We start from the raw sequence: 27,823 nt of genomic DNA on the forward strand, positions 1-27,823 counted from the left end.
ACACGTGCGACGTTACATAAGTTATTCAACTTGCAACGTATTAATGAAAACGGAACTTTATTGTTCGATTCAAACCTGCTGTCTCACCATAATTTTCCATTTTTGCCCGAAGAGATTGTATCGCATGTAAAAAATATCCACGAGAGCTCCGACTGGCGATAAACAAAACCGAGTAAACTTCACTGTTTTACTCTTTCGGCCTTGATATTCGATCATTATTATTTTATTTATTTTTTTTCTTCTTTTTTCATCGTACTGTATTACACGCTTGACGAATTACTGACTTCTTCTTCCGCGTCCGTTCGCTAATCCGTCGTAATCATTCGCGTTTAATTATTACACCTGAAGGAAACGAAACAGTATATAAGCAATGTGGTCCGATCATAATTGCAGCATTACAAAGCTGAACTGTAGAAGAGGGCCGATTGTGTGTTGACTAAACGCGTCTCGTTTCCTACTACTGGAAAAAATTTCAACATGGAACATCGAACAACGATGGAATTTGTTGCGGTAAACACGCTGGCGTGTTGTGATACGTTTATTGTATACCTTATACCTTGTTGTTGTTTTAGAAAATGTACTTTCTTTTTTTTTTTTTTTTTCTTTTCTTCTTTTTCCCCTTGTGTGAAATTAGGTGAGAAATGAGTGGGGGTATTTACATGTATATGTATATGTATATATATATATATATATATATATATATATATAAGGTATGCCACGCCAAATCGACAAACTTTGTAATAAATTTTTATACGATTGCCCAAAGTCTGAATAGCAACAGCGAATTATTTCAGATTTTTTTTCTGTAACCCTTGTTTTTTTTTTTTTTTTTTTTTTTTTTTTTTTTTTTTTTTTTTTTTTTTTTTTTTTTTTTTTGTGATAAATTTTTGAAGATCAAAACAGTATGACATTTTTGAAATTTTTAAAACAATTCCTCGATCGATTCCTTCATCGAAATCCGAAAGTGGAAATTATTTTTTTTATACACATTTATTTAACTAATGTAATAATGGAAACGAATAATTACCAATAAAAATACCAAGTAACGCAAATTTAGGATTTTTTTATTTTCTTGAAAATGGATAAACAAATGTAAGAAAAATATATTCCGCTTCCGGGTTTGGCTGAAAACAATTACGTTTATATTTTTATTTTTCATTTTCAGAAATTTTTACCAAGCTTTAAAAAACGTCGTTTTCCTTCGGCCTTTGAAAGTTTATAAAGAAAAAAAATAAACAAACAACGATCGGAGAGAAAAATGTGTAATAATTCAGGAGTGCTGTTTAAAGTCGGGACATTCGTGTGATAAAAAATTGTCGACAAAGTAAAAAATTATTCAGACTGAGAAAGGTTTCATCTTCAACTAGAAAAATTCAGTAAATCAGGTATCGTTAAAAAAAAAAAAAAAAATAAAAAAAAACTGTTCTTCTTCGCTATCGTCGATCCTTTTTTGTTAATTGCAACGCAAAGTCAGTTTCTTCGGTTCACTCTACTTTTTTTTTTAGTTAACTAAGGCTTTTTAACATCGATTTATTCTTGCACGAGCCTTAAATTCTCGCAACAGTTACAAGAAAGTATAGCAACAGTGATCGTAATGAGAAAGAATGTAGTACTTAACGGATACTGAAAAACCGTAACCGGAAAAAAAAAATTCTCGCAGTGAAGAAAAATCGTTTGTCGAGTTCTCGTGGAATACCTTATACACTTGTTATAGTAGTAGGGGAAAATAAAAAAACAACAAGAAAAACAATGAATTTAATAGGTATTTTCCTTTCACACACGCAATGATGACGTTATATATATATATATATATGACGTGCTTCTGCTCTCGCGAGTTATTGTTTCGATGCTAATCACCGCACTAAATGAGCTGACGCATCCGAGACTCGAATACGATATACAACATATATTATGTCCCTGTTCGAGACACTCGGTTCTCTATGCCTTAATTTTTAAACTGCACTCTTATTGTATCAATTGTCGCCGCGCGATTAGACCGGCTGCACTATTTCCAACGAGCGAAATTGCATCGTCGTTTAAACCTTAGGTGTTCAGTTTTTAAGTTTCAATACCGCAGGAAAGTTGCGCGACGTTCGCGGTTTTAAGTGTAAAATATCATAACGTGAAATCGATCTACGAGTCGGTGCGAAATTTGAAAACACCGATCGAACGATTACATTTCTTTCGTTCGAGTTACATTTTCTCTAGTAATATTGCGCAGTGCGTCCTTTCATTGTCAGACATATATTCGAATATCAGTCATGTATACGAGAAAAAACACTAGGTCGACCGCTTCTTCGAATATTCGTGAATTTATTGTTAATATTTTCAAGTCCGGTAAGTGGATTGATTTTTATTTTTATTTATTTTTTTTCCTATTGCTGTTGTCTTTTTTCGCTCAATTTTTCTCCTTTTTTTTTTTTTTTCTTTACGGGTTTCCGGAGTCTTTAATAACAACGGTGTTAATTTTTACTATTTTGTAATTATGGTTCTGTAAACAGACTTGGAGTATAAGAATGTTTAAAAACGTTTATCTGTATCGTCAAAAAAATATAGCGAGAAAAATGTTTAGTTGTGGTTATTTTTACAGTTCTTAACTGTCTTCATTGATTTATTTTTTTTTTTTTTTTCAGTATTCGTTACTGTATTCTAGTTAGGTGTAGTTACTAGTACCATTCGTCCTTACAACTGTTACGATTATAATTTGATTTTCATGCAAGAATAAACCGATGTTTAAGAATGAATGGCAAGCATAGTCTTTGTGAAAAGTTGGGAAATGGAAAAAAAACCGTTGAAAAAATGTCTAGAAATGTTACTTTCACCGAGGATTTTTTAAACACGAATGAAACGACACGAATTTGGGCAAATTCGAATGACACGAAACAAGGTATCAACAATTTCAGGGAAGGTTTTATAATTCAAAACTTCCAAACGATTAAGCGCTGGTGTTTTTTTTTTTTTTATCCGTTTCAGATGTTTTTCGGCCTATTTTCCTCGCTGACTAGATCACCATAGATTGTCCGAAAAACTTTTAAGAAATGCCGTACTACAGTTTTTTTTTTTTACAACACACAGACTAATTTGTTCGTGAATATCCGTTCCGCAGTAAATACTTGTACAAATTTATTTTTATCTTTCAGAAACGGATATAATTATTTGTAAACATTCTTTTTCCGACGATCTCTGGAGGACTTTACGTTAAACAAAATAAGCCGAAAAACATTAGAATCGGATCAAAAACACCAGAGTTCAATAACTTTAAACATTCCAATCATAAAATCTTTGATCAAATTGTTGATATCTTAACTTGTGATATTAGAATTTGTTCAGATTAATTTCTATCAGTACGGTAGAAGTGTCTTTAGCAATTACCGTTTGCGCAAATAGCAATGCTGGATGTTTTTTGAACCGTTTTATCGGAAAACGTTTTAAAGGAAAAGCAAAAAAAAAACAGATCAATATGCGTTGCGCTGCTTTTCACGTAAAACAAGAGAATGAAGTTAGTAACGTTTTTACTTTAACGATGCATGCTTAGGAAAAATCGTTACTTCGCACCTTCAGCAAGGTCCGAGATTTATTAAACCATGATAAACATAACATACATTTATTTTGAAAGGCCAACTCATTGGAAATTGTTTTAAAATTGAGCACCAACGATTTTCTACTTGACGTTTCATTACGTTAACGTTACTAACTTCGGACTGATGAGAAAACATAGTGTTGGCGACTTACAATCAGACCAAACAGATATTTGCTGGTACCTAGACCACATTCGCACTTGTAATTGTATCTATTTAGCTATGATCTAAATTCTAAATAAAGGTGTAAAATTTTCTGTTTCAAGGAGCTGCGCGATACGGTTACAAAATGGCTGGAACTGAATTGGACGATGGTGATTTGATCGACCTTGGTATAAGAGGAGTCTGCATATCGCGCAGACGAAGCCAAGGCTCGCCTTTGTCGTTTGAAGAAGGTCTCGAAGAGGAGCACGAGCACCTGTTGGACGTGTGTCCCCCTAAGTTGGAGGAGAAGCTGTCCCTCTCAGAAGGAGGCAAAGTGGATCAGTCCGCGGTGTCGATCAGCGAGGAGGACCCGCAGGATCAGGATTTGGGAAGCGACGTGCTGGTCACCCTGGGACACGACAAGTTCGTTCCAGCGGCTAAGCGGATCGACGTCGTCTCCTCGGACACGATAAAGCGTGTCAAGGACATAACGAAGAACCTCGAACTGCCGGCGGAGGACACCGTCGACGGTAGTCCGGAGGACCTGGAGGACCAGGACGCGTCCTTCGAGGCCAGGGAGATAACGAACGCGTTCAACTTCCTGGCAGAGCTCGAAGACGAGGATGACGAGGACGGGATCCTGAACGAGTCCGTTTCGTCCGAGGGTCCGTTGATGGACGATGAATTGTTACGGACGGTTAATTGCCCGTTGGATTCGACCTCATTTGCGGGCGAAAACAGCTTCGGGCGGGACACGTTCGAGTCGTCGAATTCGATACATGTCTTGGGAAATTCCGGGCCCGAAAACGACGCCGAGGTTTTGATAAGACGGACCTCGCGAGGATCTGGAGACTTCGAAAACCTTGGATTCGAGGCCTCGTCGCCTTCCAACGCTTCCGGAAAGCCTCGGCGAGCCTCAGTTGCCTTTGACCTGGGATATGTAGCTCCGAAAACTCGACGTCTCGTCAAGTCTCACTCTCTGCGCACGTCTCTTGGGCTTTCCAACAAAAAATCGGGACCTGATAGCCTAGAGATGGTCCTCTGGAACGGGGCCAGGAACGTTAAGAGGACCGTTAACAAGCAGGACCGGAAGTCATGGAGCGAAGGTGCCGCCGGTCGCGAATTCAATGATGATACTGGTACCAGGACCCAACGATCTACTAGCCTTGGTCTCGATCCCATTGATCTGCCGTCCACTTCACGTGGATCCACGGCTTTCCAACAATCCGATTGCTCCCTCAGGTGAGTTCGTGCTTTTCGTTCTATTAGATACTTGTGTAACAGTTATTGACCCTGTCAGAATTATTGACCTTTTTTTTTCGGTTGTATTTGTTTGATCATTAGTTATAAAATTACCAAAAAATAAATTTGGAGTGTCTAACCCTCTAGAAATTGGTTTTAGTCATCGAGAAATTCACAAATTCTGCCGTGAATTTATAATTTTGTAAAAGAGAAGGTTCAATAATTGCATCTACACGTGGCAATAACTGTTACACTTACTTTACCAATGAAAGAGACAATATTAGTGCTTGGTCAGGTTTGGGAATTTGTATCTTAACAACCATTTGCTTTATTCGAAAGTGTGTGTGTATTGAGCTTCATTTCCATTCTTGTTCTTATCTTTCATCAAACTCAATCGATATTCGGAAGCATATTGTTAATTGACGATAACGTCAACCGGTTTTCGGTCGGTAACTTGTTTCAAATTTGGATACAGTATTTTTAGACAGTTTATCCTCTTTGGTACTATTCCACTTCTTTTTTATTACCACAGTTTTATTGTTAATCAAATAACAGAATCAGGATGAACGTTCCGGTTTCGTCCACCTTGTTATACCAGTTATGGCCATCGATTTGATCCAGTTTTGGCCATATTCATTACTCGCAGTCCAAGGTTATGTCCACAAGTGGTTAAACATATACGGAGTTGATTTAACGTACGTGATCATTAGATTTCGAACATTGTGGTGTGTGCCAAGCATTCAAACTTGTTTCAAAAATCTTGTTCAATATCAGATTTCCGTGATTGAAGATATCGAAATTCAGATTGAAGTATACAGAATTTTATGATAAAGTGGTCAGAAAGTGTAGGTACACTTGGGGAGAATGAATCTGAGTCGGCTAATTTTTCAAACTAGACAGTTATATTGGCAACACGGAGAAACCTACGACGCCATAGTCGACCGAGCGCGAAACTAACTCAATCTCAATAAACGTAACATAACCAATGGCCGTCGAATCTAACCTTAGAATACCGCGGGGATAATGACTTGTTGGGTTGACACGTATTTTAAGGTTAGATTCGACGGTCACGGGTTATGTTACGTTTGTTGAGATTGAATTTGTTTCGCGTTCGGCCGACTGTGGCGCTGCAGGTTTCTCCGTGTTGCCAACACAACCGTCTAGTGTAAAAAATTATCCGTCTCAGATTCATTCTCCCCAAGTGTACATTAATCACAGATGGTCATGTATCTGACCAACATTGAATCGATTTGTTTGTAAACGTTAAGAAGTAAAATTGAGTAGGAACGGTGCAAGTGGAAAATAGAAGAGTGACACAATGAGAAATGCTGCAGAGACAGGACAGAGATGAATAAGAACCTGACAAATTTTCTCAATATATATTTCGTCGTTCAATTTATTTTTCTACCGTGCACCAATTTTTTATAGTCCGCTTGGCAATTTTGACGAAAATCTCGTGCGGTGTTTTGAATCGTTGTAACCCTTGCTCAAACCCTTTTCCCCCCAATGCTCATTCGGTCAGAATATCCACGTGCGCGTTATTACACACCGACCCCCAGCACCGGTGTACTTCACCGATGTGTAACGAAGTGCAACAGATGCGTCAGTCAGGCCGGCTTGCACTTGCCTTTAGTCATACTACGTAAGTTGTATACAGGGTGTCCGGTCACTTGAGTATAGAAATTTGAAAATATGTGGTATTTGTGAGCGCTGATTACAAATTTGAACCAAGGGGTGTTTCAATGAAAGTATCACGGTATTCCTATTTTAACGATCTCAAAAACTACGCCCGATTTTTAAATTTCGAGTCGATCTCTGCTGGTAAGGAAGAATGCATAATCCAATCTTAATATGTCAAATGGATATTATTTAACAGTATATAGTATTTTTATCAATCTTTTTAATCAGACAATTTTTATACATTCACTTTGCAGTCAATAACTGGATGACGAATAATAATTTTCAAACAAACGCGTAGAGAAATGAATATATCAGAAAAATGTATATCGGAACTGTGTAAAGGAACTGATTAATTTATTAAAAATATCATTATACTTGGAGAAAATTCACTCATTGGAATCTCTTAAATTCAGTCGTATCGAAAAAAAGATAAACGGCTTCGAAAAAAGCAGTTGCTTCATCTTTGAAAACATCTGTGAAAAATATTCTACTTTACTTATCGTCTAACGCAGTTCAGCACGCATAATTAATACGCATAGAATGCATGAAAAAATGTAGAAAATAAAAGATATCAAATTTCGTTTTAGAATCAAATTACAATCAAATAATTTTCTTCAAATTATGTAAGAATATTCGAGTTGTAGATTATGGGTTGAACTTTGGTCGAATTGGCACGGAACACCCTGTATATTAAGTGAACTTAAATTATATGCCTACTATTGTACATAGCTGCACCTACCTTATACTCTCCCCAACAAATTAAGGCGGGGTCCTGCAGGAAGTATACTTCCTAGTTCGTATATAATGTGCATAGTTTTATCTATATATATATATTGCAGCTGAAATATAAAGATTCAAATTTATCAGAGTATCTAGTGAGAAATATCTAAATCTAATTATGTATTTATATTTAAAGTAATCAATTTGTAATCAAAAATGCGCTATCAAATTTTTACAAAAAATAACGATATTCCCTATCGGCAATCTAGTAAGTTCTCCCCTCCCCCCCCCCCCCCTTCCCTCCTTTTGGTTATTCTGATTATAATATGATTTATTTGAAAATCGGAAAAAGTCATCAGTTCCAAAGAAATTTTTTATAGCTATAAGAATGCCGGAAATTTATATACGAATGAATCATTATTCAAGATGTGTAAAAGTTACAGCGATGATAAATATTTGAAGAATTCTTCAATGTTTCATAGGCGTATGTATAACTCAAAGTCTGAATTATGTGATGCTTATTTTCTTGGCGGGAATTCTAATTAATGGTTGAGAACTCAACGATTTGGTGAAATGATTATGAATTATTATTTGAAAAGAGGAGAAAGTATTTGATTTTTTATAATCGATGAAAAAATTTGATAAAACGGGTATCGCGACAATAACGGTTCACCAATATTTTTGAGTTTCGAAGAAAGTGTGATACGAGTAACTATTTAGTAGTGAGATTACAGTTGGCAGTACTGAATTTCTAGGTTACTACAAAACTAAATCCGTGCGTTTAATGCCCTAGATATTTTCAGACAACCAATCGCATCAATTCAACCTAACAGTTAGATAAAAATATGACACGAGTGGCTATAACCAAAGAAAAACAATAACCCAAAAACTAGATTATCTGGTTATTGTTACAAAACTAATTCTCACTTTCTACTCAGAATAACGTATTTTTCGTTTATGGGTAAAAAATGATGGGACAAAGTACTGGATCATACAACAACTAAAAAGTCAAGAAATTTCTCTCGGTGTGGAAAATGAATTCGGTACAGCAACCAAATTTCGATTGTTTGTTCTTATAATAATCAATACCACCACTCTTACTAGTCAATTCAATTTTCAACCGTTATTTTTGTTACTGCGTTAATGGAACGTCATAAGTTCTGAAAAAAGAAAGTGCCACGGAGGGGATGTCATAAATTCATAGTTGCAGAGGGAGCGCGAAACGATCAACGATAGTGAATAAGAACCACTGATTGTAAGAAAACTGGAACACTTTCGCGGTTAGAAAGATAAAACGACAATATCATGCGGGTATATCACATACAGTGGAAGTGGGTGGGTCATACGGCCATTGTACGCAGTGTGGTAAATATTTTTGTGCCATATTCCTTATGTCTATGACGGGTTGTGAAGGTTCAGACCGCAGTGACTTAGCGATGAGTCCTTTAGGTTAGACAGACGAAGTAATCGCGCCAGATAGAAGGGGAACCCCAATCAGTTCATTTCCACAATGCGAAGAGCGATTGGTTTGTCACATTTTGCCACGCGTTTGAGATCAGTGTTCACTTTTATGGATCTTAAAAGACATCTGTAAAATTAAATACAAGTTCATTCGAATAATAAGCAGCTGTGAGAGAACCGCGAGTGCAGCGATTATTAATGATCTTTCGGTGAAGTGAAAACGTGCAGATTGTTATACGTGTATGTATATAGACGGTGAAATATTATATGTGCCAAAAATAATTATGATACGGTACATGTTTCTTTATTTTTATTTCACACACTTGCGTGAAGGTTAAGTAATCTTGTTACCACTCTGAAATATAGAATATATCTAAATACGAAACCAATTGTCACTTTAGTCCGCACATTGTTTTACCTAAATCGAGATATATTGTAAAGTGATTATTGAAAAATTAGACAAATATTGGCGTAGGCATTTCCGAGATATCGCTTTTTTTATATAATTTTTTTTCACAAATACAAGTTATCTGTACAGTGGATAAAATAGATTTCTGTACTAGTGCGGTACAACGGATGTTCGTAAAAAATAGTTTTGCTCGTGGGAACAGCAGTGTATACCATACATATTATACGCTAGATTTATAAAATGTTTCATAAACAATGTTTCGGGAATTTGACAAATGAGCAAAATAAGCCTAAAAACACTCGATCCGGATTTGAAAAAAAAAAATACCACAGTTCTGAATCATTTTCAACGTTCTAATTATATACGTGCGTCGAAGCTTTTCTTAAAATCTCGATGTCGTAGCTCGTGATATTCGAATTCCCTCTGCAGTTTCATTTCTGTTATCCAGTATGGATATCGTTTTATTCGCGTTCACTGTCCTTGACACAAATAACGTTACCGGATATTTTTGAAACGGTTTTTTCAGACGGTACCATTGTTTCAACACTTTCTCTACCTGACGCATGGCACAGTCAGGTCTCTTTCTATCAAATGCAAATATAAATTAAATTAAGATAACAGTCTAGGGTTGTACGATTCAATTAAATTGCTTTTTCGGATAATCGATTATGAAAGATTGATCGGACTTTTCTCAATAAATTGTTTCTCCTTCGAATATCGATTACGTGAAAAAACAATCAATCGACATCTAAGTTTATTCGATTAATCACACGGCCCTATGCCTTTTTTTTTCTCTCGTCTTGAAATTTGCAATAGGATTAATTTCGAAAAAGAAATTTTCACAGTTTTCTCGTTGTCTGAATGCTTCTTATAATCCCTAAAAATCATAATACCTATACATATATCCATAACTCCGTGCAAATTTACTTAACAGTTGAAAAAAAAGATGTAAACTGCGCACATGTGCATTGTAAATAAAGAAAAATTTTCCACCAGAAGCCGCAAAACGGAAGAAGGTGGAGACGACGCTGGTTCAGTGACGTCATCATCCTCGTCGTCGTCATCCTCGTCAGCGTCAGAGGTGGATTGGTCGTGGGTCGAAGAAGTCGAGACGTCGCGGTCAACGAAAGCGCGTCGCGTCATGGAAGCGGAGAAGTATGACGACGAGGAGGCGTCGTTCGGCGGCGGGATAGAGGGGGGAATTACCGTCTTTGCCCCCCACTCCACTGCTGCCAACCCCCACTCCGCCGCCTCAGCGAGCCTCGAGCGCACGCGTCCGGCGGGGAACGTGTCCCGCGGCTCAGTCGGCAGTACAGTCATGTCTGCCGTACCGGCGGCCAAGCCTCCGAGCGTCTCGGGCGCGGGTCCCGCGCCTCCGCCTCCACCCGCCGGCCCCGGGGGCCCGACCTCCTGGGTCCGCGCCTCGATGCGCCGGCTGCGCCACCTGCGCCTTCCGGAGGCAGCGGAGCTCCGTCCGGGCCCATCGGGCCCAAATTCACTCCCGGACATCGCCCTCGTCGCTCCCGACATCCTCGCCGCACAGACCAACGCCGCCTCCGTCAGCCTCCGACCTGCTAGCGCCCCCACCCCCCGCCTCGTTGGGCCCAATTCCGCCGCCCCTGGCAGGGGCGGACTTCCCGGCGGGAGGTCCCGGGGAAGAGCTGGCAACCCTGCCAGGCGAGACAGCCTCCAGTCTGGGGCTACTGCCAGCGATACTTCCTGCTCGACCTCCTCCGCCGCCTCCACTGTTACCAGCCCCGCCTCCAGCCCTGCGGGGACTCCTCAGCACGCTGGGTCCGTCAGAAGGTGAGTCTTGAATTTTTTTACTTTTTTTTGGGGGGGTTTGCTTGTGGCCCGATAGTGGGGGTCTTTTAAGGTTTAGTTTAACCTTGTATGTTCGATGAACGGTGGTAGGGATCGAATGGTTGAATTTAGGTACTGGAATATTTGAGTGATTGGCAAGGTGTACGCGATTTCGGATCGTCAAAGAAACGAATGGTTAAAATACTTTGTACTTAAAACCTCGAATGGTTAAAATCCTTAGTAGTCAAAACCCTGAATGGTTAACATACTTAATAGCCAAAACCTCGAATGGTTAATATACTTAATAGTCGAAACCCCGAATGGTGAAAATACTTAGTAGTCAGAAGCCCGAATGGTTAAATCTCCAAAATAGGGTGAAGTTCCAAATGATCACAACTTAAGCGTTTGCCGCATATCGTATAAACGTTTGTAGTTTTGACCATTCGACAATTCAAGATTTTCGCGCATCTGTCGTTTTGGTGTTAAGAAAAAGCCGGAATATCGGAATCATGCAAGTGAAAATCTGATCCGTAGAATTTTAAAATGTTACATGTAAAATTCTATGTCATAACAGTAAGGATGATTATAATTTATATGCAATATACCGGGAATTTTCTCTGTGAAACTAGCACTCTCAACGCCAGTAGATAGGCAATAGGTGATACATTTTTTTATTCGGACACGTCGAAATGTGGCTTAACGTCAATTCGGTTGCCTATCTGCCGGCGTTGAATGCGCCAGTTTCACAGAAAACTCGATATAGAATGGCAATTAAATTATTGTAGATAGACAGCTGGGTGACCAGCGAAGTGGTAAAAATCATTTAAAACTCGGAAAAATTGTAGAAACTTCTTGCAGATTTTCTAGAAAATTCCACGAGATATAGTAATTATTATAACGTTCAAACGATCTTTAAAATTTTTAATCATATTACTAATAACCTAAATTAATTGTGGATAATCTTTTGACTACTGGCCTCCCTTGTTTGTTTATATTAAACAGTGTATATATTTTGGTTTTTTTATATTTTTATAACCTTTTTTATAAAGTTCGACGTACGTAATTAGTTCATTTTTTAAACTCTGGGAATTGCATTTTCGCGTTTATGTAAACTCTATATTACGTGGCATTCTTCTACCGCGTTACGATCCTACTTTTTCATCCCCGCCCGAGAAAAAATCTTTGGCAAAAGGTGCTTACTTTGACTTATATTCTTGTTTCTCGACTGCTAGAATTCGCAAGACTGAAATTAGTAACGCCAACGTAACAAAACATCGAAAAGTATCCTCGATTTCGCAACTTTGGAACGACTTTGAATAAGTTATATATTTATAAGCAATTCAAAGACAGAAAGTTTTGAAAGAAATTATCAATAAAATTCCGGAGTTTTCATCCATCTTTAAATTTCTACTATATGTATATACAATTGCTGCAAACTTGAAAAACTTTGACGCGTCCATAAATCCTATATTCACTCCGAGAATAAATGTTTATAATACTTGTAATTATAAGAAAAATTGAAGAGAAAAACGTACATTGTATAATATATGTATATGCAAATAATGAAGTGGATTGCTTCACCCTGCATTAACATTCGCCGGAAGGAAAGGGTCGTTAAAAGTAACGATTCAAGTTTGTGTGCGTATTTTTACAAGCATGCACACGCATTATGTGCGACTAGGTACCGCGAACCATGAACTCTTCTCGTTTACGCAAGTCTCTCGGCGAATGAACGTGAATACCGTTGCTCCACGATTGCCAAACTGTTACGCGTTATAACGCGATTGTTGTTCCTTTCGTTATCTCTTCTTCGTCGCCTAATTTCCTCTTTCTTTGTCTCTTCAAGGCACCGTATCTGTACAAGGTAATGCCGAAAGAATAGTGAAGTTTTAACACACCTTTAAGTTGAGTCAATAAATTACTACATCTTTGATCAGCTTCTTAATATTGACGGATATTATTTGTAAGCTAGAATTGAAAGAATAAATAATCGTATTTATTCAATTTGAAAGTGAAAGAAATTATTGCTAAAGTTTTATCCATTTTTCAGAAGCTCGTTTCATCGTTTATAATGTTGAAAAAGTTTTTCCATGTTCTATGAAAATACATAAAACACTTTAAAACACACCTCCGTAGCATAACATCGAAATAAAAGATTGTAATAGCTTCTTAGATGTTGTGAAACTTCGTTTGTTTTTTTTTTTTTCTTTTTCGTGCTATTATTGTCAAATTTTTTGACGCAATGGTTCATTTATTATCGATCCGTTAATTATATCGATTTTAATGTCGTTATAAGAAGAATGACCTATTTAGAAACGAAATGAAAATTGTAGAAATAAACATGACGCGATTTTGACATGAGCTTATTCAACACCAGCGCGTAGAAAATTAAGTAAAAGTTAAACATGGAATACGGAGAACCTAGATCAGCTATATTTATAAAGCGCCACCTATGCTAGTCGGTAAAACAGTTTTAGATAATATGGCATTATAGGTTAGTTTCAACTAATTTTATATCCTTATTGTAGTGACGTACAAAGAAAATCTGTATAACAGACGCATTTTACTTTGTATTGTACTACATGGATTGTATATAGTTATGTATATATGTGCACCATATACTTTTATATATATATATATATATATATATATATATATAGATGATGTAGATGCTGAGTCCATCTGGTTAGTTTTTACTTGTTAGTCGGTGGCGTGAAACGCGAGAAAAACCGTCACAATGAGAAAAGACAAAAAATATGGGAAGGTGATCTAAGAACTGACTGAGATTACATACCTTACATAAAATCCTTAACTTGGAACAAATCGAACGACTGAGTGTCTAACTATCACGAATTCAAAAATCTGTTAAATAATTTCCTGAAATATAGATTTTTAAAACATTTATTTAACACGATTATTACACTTTAAATAAATTCATTTCTTGCCTAGGGATTAAAAAAAAAAATCGATACCCGCTGAATAGATATATTTTTCAAAATACAATTTTCACAGAGTCCCGATTATTACAAGTGGTATAGATATTAAATTATTTTCATTTAAGGTTTGTTACAACTCGTGTAAAAAAAATCGTTCAAATTGTATGTGTTGGAAAATTTCCATAGTTTCAAATTTTGTAAAAAAAAAAAAAATTCATTATTCTTCTTCCGAAATTTTTTTAAAACCGGCATAATTCCGTAACGAAAATTTCTCGAATGGACAAAATACAACAGAAACCAAACAAATCGATGTTACAATTTCAGCTGTGATGCTTGTAGTCCTAAAAATGAGTTTAAAAAAAAAAAAATGTTTCAACCGCAAATTAAAAATGGTGAGTTCAAAACCGAGTCTATAAGATACCGGCGGCATTAGCAGCTGTATGTATAGGTATACAGGCAAGACACGCACGAGTACCGTAGCGTAACATCCGGTACAGATATTTTTTCCTTTTTCCAATGATCTTGGCCGGCCGACAGGTTGACCAACGATCTAGCATTATGAGCTGTTAGTTTCAAAGTTTTTGCCCGAGTGTCTAACATTGGCATTGCTGTTTCAGTCTGCCACAGTGTCTGTGATAAAAAAGAAACCTCAAGTATATATGGTGCATTCCACGCCAACCGAATAAACGGTTGACCATAAGATTTTTTGATTTTACTGAAATTTTTTCGTCCGGATCAGTTACACGAACCCTGAAAACGTACCGAAAAATATTTTCAATTTTTTTTCTTCTCTTTTCGAACACTCGTATTTGCCCTACGAATTTTTCACCACTTGTTAGAAACACCGTAATGGATTTTTTTTTTTTTGAATGAACGGATTAGCAATTTCTTTTCAACTAATTTAGACTTCGATTAATCGAAGCAAAATTTTTTTTACAACGGTGATAAACTGTTTTTTCTTTGCTGTAAGACGTGAATTCGTATCTGAACGTTATTTTTTTTTTTTTGAAGCAAAGAGGCCGCAAAGTTTCAAATTCCCGTAAATATCGATTTATGGAATAAAAAATTAATCTAAAAGGTCGATCGATCGTTTGAGAAGAACTCGTTTGATTGATAAATGTCGATTAATTGCAAAAACTATGAATTTTCAAAGGGCCGATTAATAAATTAATGGAAAAAACGATTCATCAGATTATTCCTCATCAATTGATTAGTTTAAAAAAGAAAAAACCAATTGATAGATTATTGCAAAGCTCTGCGTGATTGTAATAAGTCATCGTTTGCTTCGAATCAGGCTCCTTGTAATACTCGCTGAATTATACAACTGTATGATAATTTGTTTCAATCAGGTTTAATTGGTTGAAAGGTTTTTTGTGATCGAGAAAACGACGAAAAATTTACCGAATATTTTCTACGCATATAATTATATTGTGAGAGCTTGTAATCAAATTGTTTCAATTTATGTGAGTGAATAATGGATTCTCTTTTTATTGTCTAGGTATACATTGAATATCGTTTATATGTGTAGATGATGTCAAAAACAAAAAGAAAAATGCGAGAGTTAAAAGTTTTGTCCGAAATTGATCGTAAAAATTGAATTTAATTTTAAACAATGTGAACAAAATTGGAACTAAAAGAAAACTCGATCTTCAACGAGAAATACTATTCGTTCTAAATATGCATACACATTATACATAAGTTATATATACATTTATCTAAGTAACAAAACCTTAAATTTACAACTTTCGAATCAGAATTTGATCATCTTTATGTTTTTCTCCGTGTTAATGTTTCGTTTTTCCAATACTTTCAGTTGGTGAAAATTCGTTTCTTCTTTCATTTGAATTTAAACTTTGAACTTTGTACAGCCAGCTACATTAGAGTTATACTATTTTATATTCTTATGATATTATAATTTTTCAATTTTTGTTTTGCAAAAAACAAAAAATTTCCTATATCTTGGAATTTATTTTTAACGATGATTGTTAACAAAAATATATTCGTCGTTCTCACACCATTTTCCACCAATGACATAAAAATTTATCTTCAATTCCCTGATCTTAAAAAAAAAGTTTCATCGATTTTAAAAATCTCCACCTTCGTGTCAAAGATATTTCCTCAATTCACGAGGTCGCCACACTTTTAAAAAATGTCGGGTAAATTTCGAAAAATCAGAGTTATCATTTTCGACCGAAAGCAAACCAAAAAAAAAACCAATTATTCATCAAATCCCAGGCGGTCAGGACGATGAAGCTTCGATTTGACGTGGAATGCTCCATATATACCCACAAACGCGTTGATCCAAATAAATTTATCGTATAAATTCTAACCCAATTGTAATAATACCGAATTAATCGTTTTAATCTTTACAATACTATATAAAGCTACATTTAATTACTCATTTATTTACATGACGTAACAAATATATTAACAATTATAATCGAGGACTTATTTACGGATAAATCGAGCACCTGTTCACCTTTACAACTTTACATACGTACTGTATGCATATTATATATGTACCTATTACACATACATGTATACATGTATAAAACTTTGCGGCTGTTGTGTGTATGTGACGAATTTTTATTGATTAGTTTTTTGTCGCGAGGTCGGGTTGTTGAGGCTTGGCTCTTTACGATACCTAAATACGTGAGCTAAGTGACCGTATTTCTCGATCGATGTGTCGCGCTTTATACAACACGTTATACGTACGAATCAGTTTGTATATTTATTTTTTAATTTTTTTCTTTTCGAAACAGGTTTAAAAAGTTTCATTTACATACAAAAATACCCCTGTTAAAATTTTGGATCTTAATATTTACACCGAGATGTTGCGCATCGCACTTTTTCCTATTTTCCATACGAATAACACGTGATAAAATGGTTTTTTGATCATTCCGATTTTTTTAATCAGCTAACGATGCGTCGTACAGAAAATTCACAGACATGTTTTTAATAATCATTGAACGCTCTACAAATACTGTCTTTTATCATTTTATGATAAGTCTATAATCTTTCAAAACTTATTTGTGGTGAAAAGTTATTTAAGGAGCTTAGTATGTTACAAACGCATACAAGATATACATGTAGAAAAGCTTTGATACCGAATTTCAGTGCTTTGGTTAATTAGCCAGAGTAGTCGGGTCTAAATTATGGGAGGATAATAATAAATCGGAGAGGAGAATTAAAAACGGCCGTGTAATTGCCTGGTTTTCCAAATTAAAATACAAAATAAAACATTGCCTTTGGCACTTAAACATTTTATGAAGACAATCTTCTTTTTTTTTTTTTTGTTTTTTTTTTAACAAAAACAGACACTTGCAGCCGGTTTTAATCCTTCTTCTCTTAATCCTTCTTTTCAATTGCGATAAACAGTTGATTTTAACCGGTTTAATGTTTTTTTTTTTTTGTTTCTGCTCTCGTAAACAACCGCGTTGTTTATTCAAATCGATTTTTTTCAGCGTTTGTTCGACTTGATTCTAAAACTGGCTTAATTATCTATCAAATAAATCGTTAAATATTTAATATCACAACATAAACGTCAATATATTGAATTGCGAGCGGTAAAAAGAAAAAAAAATATATAAAATACCTTTCAACTGTGTCAGTAGTTAAAATTTCTCTTTGAAACTGTCATCTATTTACCGCGTCATCGACCGCACCAACAAATATAACCAAACAGAGATGTACGAAAATGCAGTAAACGAAGAAAGAAGAAATATTTTTGTACAACATTTTTAGTCTGCAACTTCTTGTTAAATTAACATCTCATTGTAATTAGTCTGTTATACTTAAAATTGTCGTTAAGTAAATGATTTTTTTTTTTTTTTGAGAAATTTTTTCATTTTCCTAAAGTTTGAGCTTTGAAATTTAGGGTGAGAAGCGTTCGCAAGTAATTTTAGAAGATTTCGTCCCTGGATACACGGGTATAGAATAAATTGAGAAGTTATTTTTGAAACTCTAGTCGCGGTTTCAGTAAAGTGAAATTTTATCCAACAGGGAAACCACTCGGTTTCCGATACTCACCGTGCACTCAGAGTTTCAGGTACATGTAACATCGCGTGGAAACGGAGACAAATTTATTCGCTAAAGTTTCATACCTTTTTCACTTTTATTTATTTACTTTTCTTGTTTCCTTTTTGTTTTTTCAAAATTGAAACTTGCGAAATTTGTAGCAAAATTATACGAAGCTACTTCTTTTAAACAAATAAACATACGTAATACATAAGTTTTTCTAAAATCCTAACTTTGAGGAGAAAATAAATAATTAGATGAATAAAAAATTATATAGAAATAATCCAGATTAAAAACTGACGAATTTTTGAAATATTTAACAATTTTATTATACGATTGTTTCGGTTGACAAATTTTAAGTTTACGATTGTATAACTTGTGTGGAAATTTCATGTTATATTAATTTTATTTATTTCATTTCGTCACGTCTCTAATGAAAGAGCAAGAAATTTTTCTCTCGTTTCAGGCTAATTACTTTAATATTGTAAACTCGTTATGTTGGCTGTATAAAATTCCATACTGCAAGTTTCTCACGGTATATTTCTCTACATCTATAACAATTAATTGTATTTCATTATATAATATAGCTGTATGTATATATATATATATATATATATAGAAATATATATAGAAATCGAAGAAATATTGCAATTGTAATTAAAGCTGTACTATAAAAAACACAATATTTCGCGTCACTAATTTCGAACAAAAATATCGTGGATGTATTTTTTCTCCGACAAAATTGACCTTCACGTTTTTTTTTTTTTTTATACATCTTGTTTAAAATTTGAATTACCTGTTTACACCGAGATTCAATTAGACTTGAACGGTTTTCATGTAAAATTAAACACGTGTTATTGTAAAATACGTTCCATCGATCGATGCAAAAAAGAAAAAAAAACAAGTGGCTAATACTTGGAGAATGAAATTTGATTACAGTTAGGATTTGAAAGAATTTACGTTCGCGTTTGAAGAAATTTAACAGAAAAAAAAACAACGGAGTTTCCTCGGGTTCGTTTCACAATCCTCGAAACTTATTGTTAATATAAATCGCACATCGGATATTTGCACACGTGATTCAACATCTTGGCCTTCGACTGAGGAGAATTAACATCCGCATAGTTTTGGCCAAATTACGAGCGCCTCTTTATCATTCCGATCATCGCATTGAACGGGATTTACAGTCTGATTCAAAAGTTAGGAACATGAACTAAAAAGCGTTAAAAATAAAATCCCGAGAAATATACGTCGTTTGCAAGAATGATGGTGAAAAATACTGTCTGTGATGAATATAAATCCGATCAATTTCGAATAACAAAACTGTACAATATACCTATGAAATTTGAGACAAGGTTTTTACAATTAAAATCTTCGAAATGATTAAACTCTGCTGTTTTTTTTTTGTTTTTTTTTATCGAAAAAAAAATCCTACTTATCGACGGCATCTGGGGAATTTTGGTGAAATAATTTCTTAATGATAAAAAAGAATTCTACTTATCGACAGTATCTAGGGAATTTTTATGAAATACTTTATTTTTCCTTAATTTGTTAATTCCACGCCGTTTCCGACATATGAGGACATAATTCGATGTAGAATTTTTCGCTCTACACGATGATCAAGTCATTTTTCATCTATCGATAGCATTCTATGAGAAAAACGCAAAAAAACCTTTTGCTGTTTTCTCTAAACGCCGGCTATGCAGCTCAAAAATGACTTCATATTTTAGTTCCTAAGCGTCGATAATCCCGTACACAAGAAATGCAGCCATATCCCGATCATTAATTAATTCAAACATATTTTTACTGGACTATATTTATTACGCAGTCTCGAAGAATAAATGTTAATATATCCATAGGTAGCCATACCACGTTGTATAAGATCATACTCATTAGCGTTGGCGTTAATGCCTTCGGCGTTCATGAACACGACTAGAATATCAACATATGTATTATGTTTCGTCTATGGATCATTCCGCGCGAACTCCATCTCGCGTATTTTTAACCACGTTTATTTTTCACTTCGATCAGTTTCTTCCTTTTATTTTCATTCTCGAATTCCCGAAGCTGTGTGCTCATATTTCGTCTCACCTATTTCGTGAGATTTCCAAAAACCAGGGAAAAAACTTTAGTCGTCTTTAATTACACATTGTGAGAACAATTTTTCATATCCTTTACATTCGCCCAACTGATTGAAGAAATCTTTATTTCTAAACGAATAAATGAATACAATTTCTAAAAGAACATTTTTTTCACTTCAACGAGGAACATTCTACATCGAATTATGTCCTCATATGTCGGAAACGGAGTCGAATTGGTAAATTGTAAAAAAAAAATCCTACTTATCGACGGCACCTGGGGAATTTTGGTGAAATAATTTCTTGATGATAAAAAAAGAATTCTATTTATCGACGGTATCTAGGGAATTTTTATGAAATTTTTTCTTTTTCCTTAATTTGTCAATTTGACGCCGCTTCCGACATATTTGGACATAATCGGCATAATGAGGCATAGAATAACGATTTTTATCTACTCATTCTTGGATGATGCGAAAGAAAATTAAAATTACCGTGAAAACGGTTAATAATTTCTTTGCTTCTACAGGTGATAAAATTTCTCTCAATTGCGGTTCAATAGTTTTTTTTATTTTATTTTTTATTTTGTTCCTTCAATTCGAAGTTTCGCAATTCCTCTCTATTTTTTTTCAACACAATGAAAAATCGACAAAAATTCTTGTTTTAGTTGTGAAACTACAATAAAAAAACAAACACAAAATATCGAACACTCGGATGAATAATTGTTTGAGAGAAAACAATCTGAAATAAATATGATAATATTTTACTACTTTTTGTTAATTCAAGTTTTATAATTGACAAAGAATGGACCATATGTTTATATTATATATATATATACTACTCAGTATATTTTTACGATAAATTTTATCACCGCAATTCGCCAAGTTAAGCGTACCAGGAAGAGGAAAAAGAAGAATTGCGTTGGTTGTTTATACAACTGTAAGACAAATATTATCGGTACTCAAAAGTTAGATACACTTGTTGAATTTGTTTGGCAAGGCGTGCGAATATTGAAATGAATGATTTTCGTTTACTTTTTATTTTATACCTACAAGTTCGTACAAAACGTATGGAAATCGACTCGAAGCACCTGAATAATCGATATTTAAATTATATGTCATTGTTTTTCGGGCGAGAGTTTATCGAATAATCGTAAAAACGGTTAACTAATGAATAAAACAGTTTTTTAATGAGAAAAAAAAAATAACAACATCAACAATAATAAGAATAATAATAATTATGATGGTTGACATGGAGAAATCCTGAAATTTCCATATTATACCTAATTCGTTAGGTAAATTTACAAATCGCATAAAATTCGTCACTTATAGCGGATGAAAAAAAAAAGTGGTAAAATAAGAAAAACGTGAATCGCGTCCAGCAGCCATTTTTTATCCTCATTAGTATTATAATGATTATTTTAAAGGATACTCGAGATTCTTCGGAAATTACAATCATGAATCATAGTCCCATTTTCATAAGACTTTGACATGAATTTATAAAATACAGCTATTTCTGCTTCACGATTTTTTCAATTTTTATCGAATTTGTAAATTTTCTATGACAATATAAAACTTTTTACCGGTATTAATGTAGGAGCGAATTTTATTTGACGATTTTGTCCCCTATTTTTCTTCGATTAACAAAATTTGAACAAACTGATGAAATAAACACAAGAATTAAACGAGCGACCGCAGATTAAATCTAATGTATTATACAGGTTTCAAAATGGAGTCACGTAAATATCTACATGTAACGGTTATTTCGATTTTAACCGCTGCAATTGAGCAAACTTCTTATGTTCGTCATTTTAACTTCTCGCGTCATAAACTTATAAATTGATGTGATTGGTACTGAAAATGAATCGTGTATTTTTGAAATAGTAAAGAAAACCTATAAAATTAAAAATTATTTTAGCAAAATGATCAATTTTTTTCCGAAATAAGTTCTTCAAGACTCAAGTACAGATAATCACAGCATATTTTTTTTCTCGTTGTATGAAAAATATTGTAAAATATTCATCGTTCAATTTATTTATTTATTATTATTCAATTACAGTATATGATCGCAATTTGTTATTATCTGGTAGAAAATTTTGAAAAAAAAGTCAAACTCCTAGGTTTTTAATCAATTTGTTATCACGCTTTTATATACACAATCGATTATTAATTGAAATATCGATAATCGATAGATATAATGTACTCTTATAATGTTATTACAAACGGTTTGTAGTTGATTGACGATCTTACAGTTTTTGATTTTTGAAGCATCTTTCGCTCGAAATACATTATACAATTTGTAATGTTAATATATCTTCGAAATTATGCATTATCTATGCAACTTTTGATCAACGATATTCATTAAATATAAAAATATATGTAATACATTAGACTGTGTCAAAAAAATCGACTATTCTCTTTTTCAAAATTCAATTCGAAAATATTGTTCCAAACGACGAAAATAGACTGCTGTCCAATTTTCAGCTTTAAAATTAATATTTAGAGGTGAATAATCGCGATTTTCTATTTTCCATTTAAATAACATAGGGAATTTGTTGTCTTTAAGTTTGGAATTTTATAACACGTCAAAGCATTAACGTACCGATAAGACGAGACCGCATTTTTGTAGTAAATTGAACTCTCTACAAAAAAGGTCTTTTATCATTTTGTGATAAATCTACCCTTTAAAAAGTTAATCAAGGTCCTTAACTTTTTATATTTTCGACTTGAATTTTGAAAAGAAAAAGTAGTCTGTTTTTTTCCATACGATATAGCATACAGATGTAATATATACCTAAAGTTAAGTGCTATATAAACGCAATACGATCGCTCTAAAAGTCCCGTATGATGAACTCGAGGCATCTGGTCCTCAGTGCGTTGCATTTATAGCCGTTGCAAGCTGCGCCAGAAGTGCATAATGTAGGAGAAGCTGCTAGCTGCATGCCACTTCTGCGCTCCTAGTATCCCGATGCACCTTGAAAACTGCATCGATGCACCGCCGCAGAAACTCTCGGCTGCATTCTGGAGTGAAAATCACCGAGTGCAGTTTTACCGTTTTCACATTTTCATTCTGTCAAGTCGACTCGTCGTCAGACTAATATACGAATTATATAATTAATACATTTAATATGCAGTTTGGTAAGAATTAATTAATTTGTCGTATTATTACCAAAGTCTTTCAATTATTTTTATATTTATTCGACCAGTTGTACTGCTAGTCGTGGAAAAGCGCGCAAAGAAAATCCCCCCCCCAAAAAAAACAGCTTAAGCTTTGTAAATATAATTTTTTATTTATTTTCAATTTTTTTTTTTTTTTTTTTTTTCATTTTAAATCTAAAGATGGCGAAAAATAAAATTTATATTTCAATACAATTTCTGATGCTGACGGAAACGGGAAACGCGAGTGAAAAGTGAACAATCAAACGATTAAACAATTTTACGAACTCGTCTGTATGTTGAAAGCTTAAATATTCACTGATGACTTGTCGTTGTGAGAAATTTTTATACCAAAGGAAAATAGAAACGAAAAAACCAAAATTCTCCGAATCAATTTTTGTATAGTAAAAGATAATGTTCACCAACGATTCGTCGGTAAAGAAATTTGGAAAGAAAATCCGGTAAAACTAATAAATTTGTTAAATGTATGCATATTTTTTTTCAACGCAATTCGATTTTTTATGTTTCAACTAAGATATCTGATATTTTCAGAATATTCCCAAACCTGTATCAAAAGTTGTAGGCGTGTAATTGAATATTTTATTTTATTTTTTTTTTTTGTGTTCAGGCAAAAGGTCAACTTCAAATTAATTACATGCCTGCATTATCGACTACTTTAGCTAGACTTTTTCAACTAGAAAATATACTTACAAGTAAACGAAAATACAGACGTCAATATATTTTGTACAACGCAAGCATGTTTTACGAGTTTTTCATGCTCATTTATAGTCGTTACGTAAAGTACATATTTAAAAGCAATGAAGAAGGTAAACTAAACTATTTAAGAAAATAACGAGCATCTTTAAGTCCCAGGACTTTAAAGGTGTCTTTTCCGTACTCCGCGCATGCGCAGTCGCAAATTACATTTGACATTACGCGACCCTAACCTCAAGTTCGTGCTTAGTGTCACAACTCGTAACGTACTCTTGTTATATGAGACTGAAGTTAGTAACGTTGACGTAACGAAACACTGGGGGGGATTATTATTTTTAAACTTTATAGTGATTTTGAAGTAGTCAAGTTTTCAAAATATGAATACCTTTTGTCTTATCAGGATTTTTATGCATTTCAGACAAGAATTCTGCAATTGTGAAGTAACGATTTTTCCGAAACATAAATCATTACGACAACGCTATTAACTTTAGCCTCATCTCTTGTTATATAAAATTTCGGTCCGTATTTTCCATCACGAGAGCCAAAGAAAAATCGCGACAAAGTTCAAGACGATTTTGAGGTTAGAGTGCTGAAAACTATTCATTCAAACCGATATTGGAAGTTTTGACAAAAGCCATTTATTGAAAGGAAGATCTAACGAGTAAAACTTTTTTTTTTACGAATTATTATTGAAATATATTTCCACTGGAATGAAGAAACGTTCCAAAAGGGTTAAACGTAATTCGTTCGATAGATCTCTGCAGCTAACGATCATGAGATCGTCATCGAGAGTTTTATGCCGGTTTCCTCCTCCTTCTGCTTCTCCTTCTCCTCTCGAGCGTAATTCGACGGATTCCATCCTCGATACTGAATCCGCCAAACCATCCAACTCCAGTCACCGACGCGAGTCTGTCGAGTCAAGTCGCGATCAGAGATAGAAAAAAAAAAAAAAAAAACAGATAATCGGGAAACTCAAAACCTCAAAACACGCACGCAGAGAAAAAAAACATTTCGTCTGCAGTTAACATATATATATATATTATATATATTAGGATCACAAACGCGTCCAAATTTAAAGAAACAGAAATACATTTCCAAAGTACGCAGTTGAACTTATTTCTTTGATTCCGCAAATTGTAACGGAAAATAAGGTCAACTTTGTGCATACGTTTAAAAATCGTCACATTCTTTCTTCTTTTCTTACAACGAATTTACAGTTGATCCGGAAAAATATTTTTATTTTTTATTTTCAACACTAACAAGTAACATAGTTTATGAGTGGTAAATAAAGAAGATTAAACGAGACATGATTTTGTATTGATTAAAAAAAAAAGGTCAATATTTCAACTTTTTCAAACAAACTTTGTATCCTCGAGCAGCATTTTCATCGTTATCGACACGTGCCACGATCATCAGGTTATACAAATATCAATAATAATTCACTTTTACCTCCAGTTATTTTCTAACAATAACATATAATAATAATAATAATAATATAACACATGTAAAGTGATAATCGTTAATCAACACCTGCAGCACTTTATTCTTTATTACACATACTACATACATGGAAGTTGCGGTGATCAAGAAATCCCGTTACATAACAGTCTCGGTGTTTGATCCTCCGACGACTTGAACTTCAAAGTGTTGTTCCAGTAAATCAGCGCTGCTGAATTTCTAGTTTTTCTACCTTCCTCGATAACCGATCAAGGAGTGAAAGAAAAAAAAAAAAAAAAAAAACCGAACAATGAAAAACATAAATAAACATGAAAACTTGTAAATTGACACGCTGATAAAGTGCGGAAAATTTTCGATATGGTCCAACAGCAAGGATGAATTACGATCAAGCTGCTTGTTATGACTACTTTTACTACAGTCAGAGGCGACAGCGTGTCAGGTATAATAATAACAATTACACTGCATGTTGATTGATCGATAATTTTTCCTACAAAATGTGAAAGATTCGTGAAATGGAAGGAAAAAGAAACAAAAAAAAAAAAGCATGCCGACAACAAATTATGTCTCGTTATCGCTTTTCTGTGATTCGTTTCCTTGCGTTTTCTTTTGTTTTTCTCTTTTCACAAAAACATGTACGTACGTTATAACACTTCATTGAAACGTATGTATTGTTTTTATTATTTCTTTCTTCTTTCGCACACATAGAATTTCGAAGATACTCGAGAATAAACGACAATTTTAAACTTGAGAAATAATTTGTCGCTGTACATTTTTTTTTTTTTTTCCACAACGATTGTGAAAAAAAATGTTAAACTCTCGAATGAAAAAAAAGAAATTCAACAGTCGTGAAATGATAATGATTATTATTGTTAACAGGTAATCGTATAAACAAATCCAGGATATTTATTTTAACCAGCAATCGGCTGACTCGGTTTATAAATTATTTTTTTCTCACTTTTGCGAGATTCCACGTAAGCTCGCTATGCATACATACATACGTACGCAAATAAATATGTACACATTTTTTCTTCTTCACTTTTCGCAACGAACAAGGACGAAGCAATTAACCGCAAGACGTGCTAAACGGTATGAAAAACATTACAAAGTCGTACAATTTTCTCTCCGCGTTCTATCGTGTATCATACACGGTAAATTTGACTCAACGTGCAACGCGAGATAAAAAAAAAAATATGATGTGTGAATGAAAAAAAAAAAGAAACAAACAAACAAATAAATAAATAAAAAAGGATGAAATACGCGAAATTTCGCCGAGGTTCGTGCAAACGATATCCGAAACATTGTTGTATTACTGCAGCGTATCGTTTATTTATCTCTCACTTTTTTCTACCTAATATTACGTAACGATATATGAACGTTACTAATTTATACCACGTGATAATGTGTCGAGAATGATAAAAAAATAACGTTATTCTTTTTTTTTCCGTTCCTTTTCGCACCGTAATCTCCACGAATGTAACATATTGAAAAGTATTTCCGCCTTGTTTTCATACGCGATACATTCAATTAATATGCATAAGGACATTCGATTTGTACACCGCATGTCATTAAAAACGCGTCCCGGCGTTATTGCCTTTTTTTTTTTTCTTCTTTACATTGAAATCAATTCCATCTATTTTCCTTGAGGTATTCTCTCTCTCTCTCTCTCTCTCTCTCTCTCTCTCTCTCTCTCTCTCTTTCTCTTTCTCAAACATTTTTTCATCATCACCGCGCAATAACGATCGTGACGTCATTACACACACACACACAACAACACAACATTTATATATATATATATAAATATATGTATGTGTGCGAGCATGTCCGTCGATTCTTGGTCATTCGTGAATGCAGATCAAGGCTAATGTATAATCTGTGGTAACGTTGTTGTTGCTGTTGCTGTTGCTGTTGTTGTTTATTATTTGTTTGCTTGTTTGTTTTTTCTTTCTTAAGATACTTTGAACATTCGTCAATATCGCGAATACGCAACTTTGCACATATCTATTTTACGTACATAGGTATGTAATTTCAGAGGCCCTTATACATAAATATATATTGAGGAAGGTACCGCACGTTGTTATCTAACGCGAGTTTGAGAATTGTTTGATAGCACTTTTGAAACTAATTATAGGATGCGTAAAATATTAGTGAAATTTGGAAATTACGTAATCGTGGCTTGAAAATTAAGCTCATGTAGTACTCCTACTCTTACCGTCCGAGCAAAATCAACCTTTTGCTTCTTGTTTTAAGAAAAAGGGAGGGTTCGCTCGGTCGGTAAGGGTAGGAGCGCTGCGTGACCTTAAAGATAAAATTACAATTGCAGAATAATACGTGAATCTTCGATGAAAGATATGTATGTGGCGAATTTGTTGAAGTGGAGAGTAAATATTAAACCGCAGATACATATTATGCAATAATTTTTTAAATATCACGACGC

The 27,823-nt window shown here is 34.3% G+C and overlaps 1 protein-coding gene across 1 annotated transcript in view; it reads left to right on the forward strand.

Annotated features, from left to right (window-relative positions):
- The first annotated feature begins 2,278 nt into the window (after positions 1-2,278).
- LOC124309652 (sodium-dependent transporter bedraggled) overlaps positions 2,279-27,823 on the forward strand; it is a 40,660-nt gene continuing 15,115 nt past the window's right edge. The window contains exons 1-3 of the mRNA XM_046773498.1: positions 2,279-2,337; positions 3,845-4,964; positions 10,231-11,040. Coding sequence (XP_046629454.1) covers positions 3,868-4,964; positions 10,231-11,040 — 1,907 coding nt within the window. The 5' untranslated portion in view covers positions 2,279-2,337; positions 3,845-3,867. The remainder of the gene's footprint in view (positions 2,338-3,844; positions 4,965-10,230; positions 11,041-27,823) is intronic.

This window comes from Neodiprion virginianus, chromosome 7 (genome assembly GCF_021901495.1).
Source record: "Neodiprion virginianus isolate iyNeoVirg1 chromosome 7, iyNeoVirg1.1, whole genome shotgun sequence".
In the NCBI taxonomy this organism is placed as follows: Eukaryota; Metazoa; Arthropoda; class Insecta; order Hymenoptera; family Diprionidae; genus Neodiprion; species Neodiprion virginianus.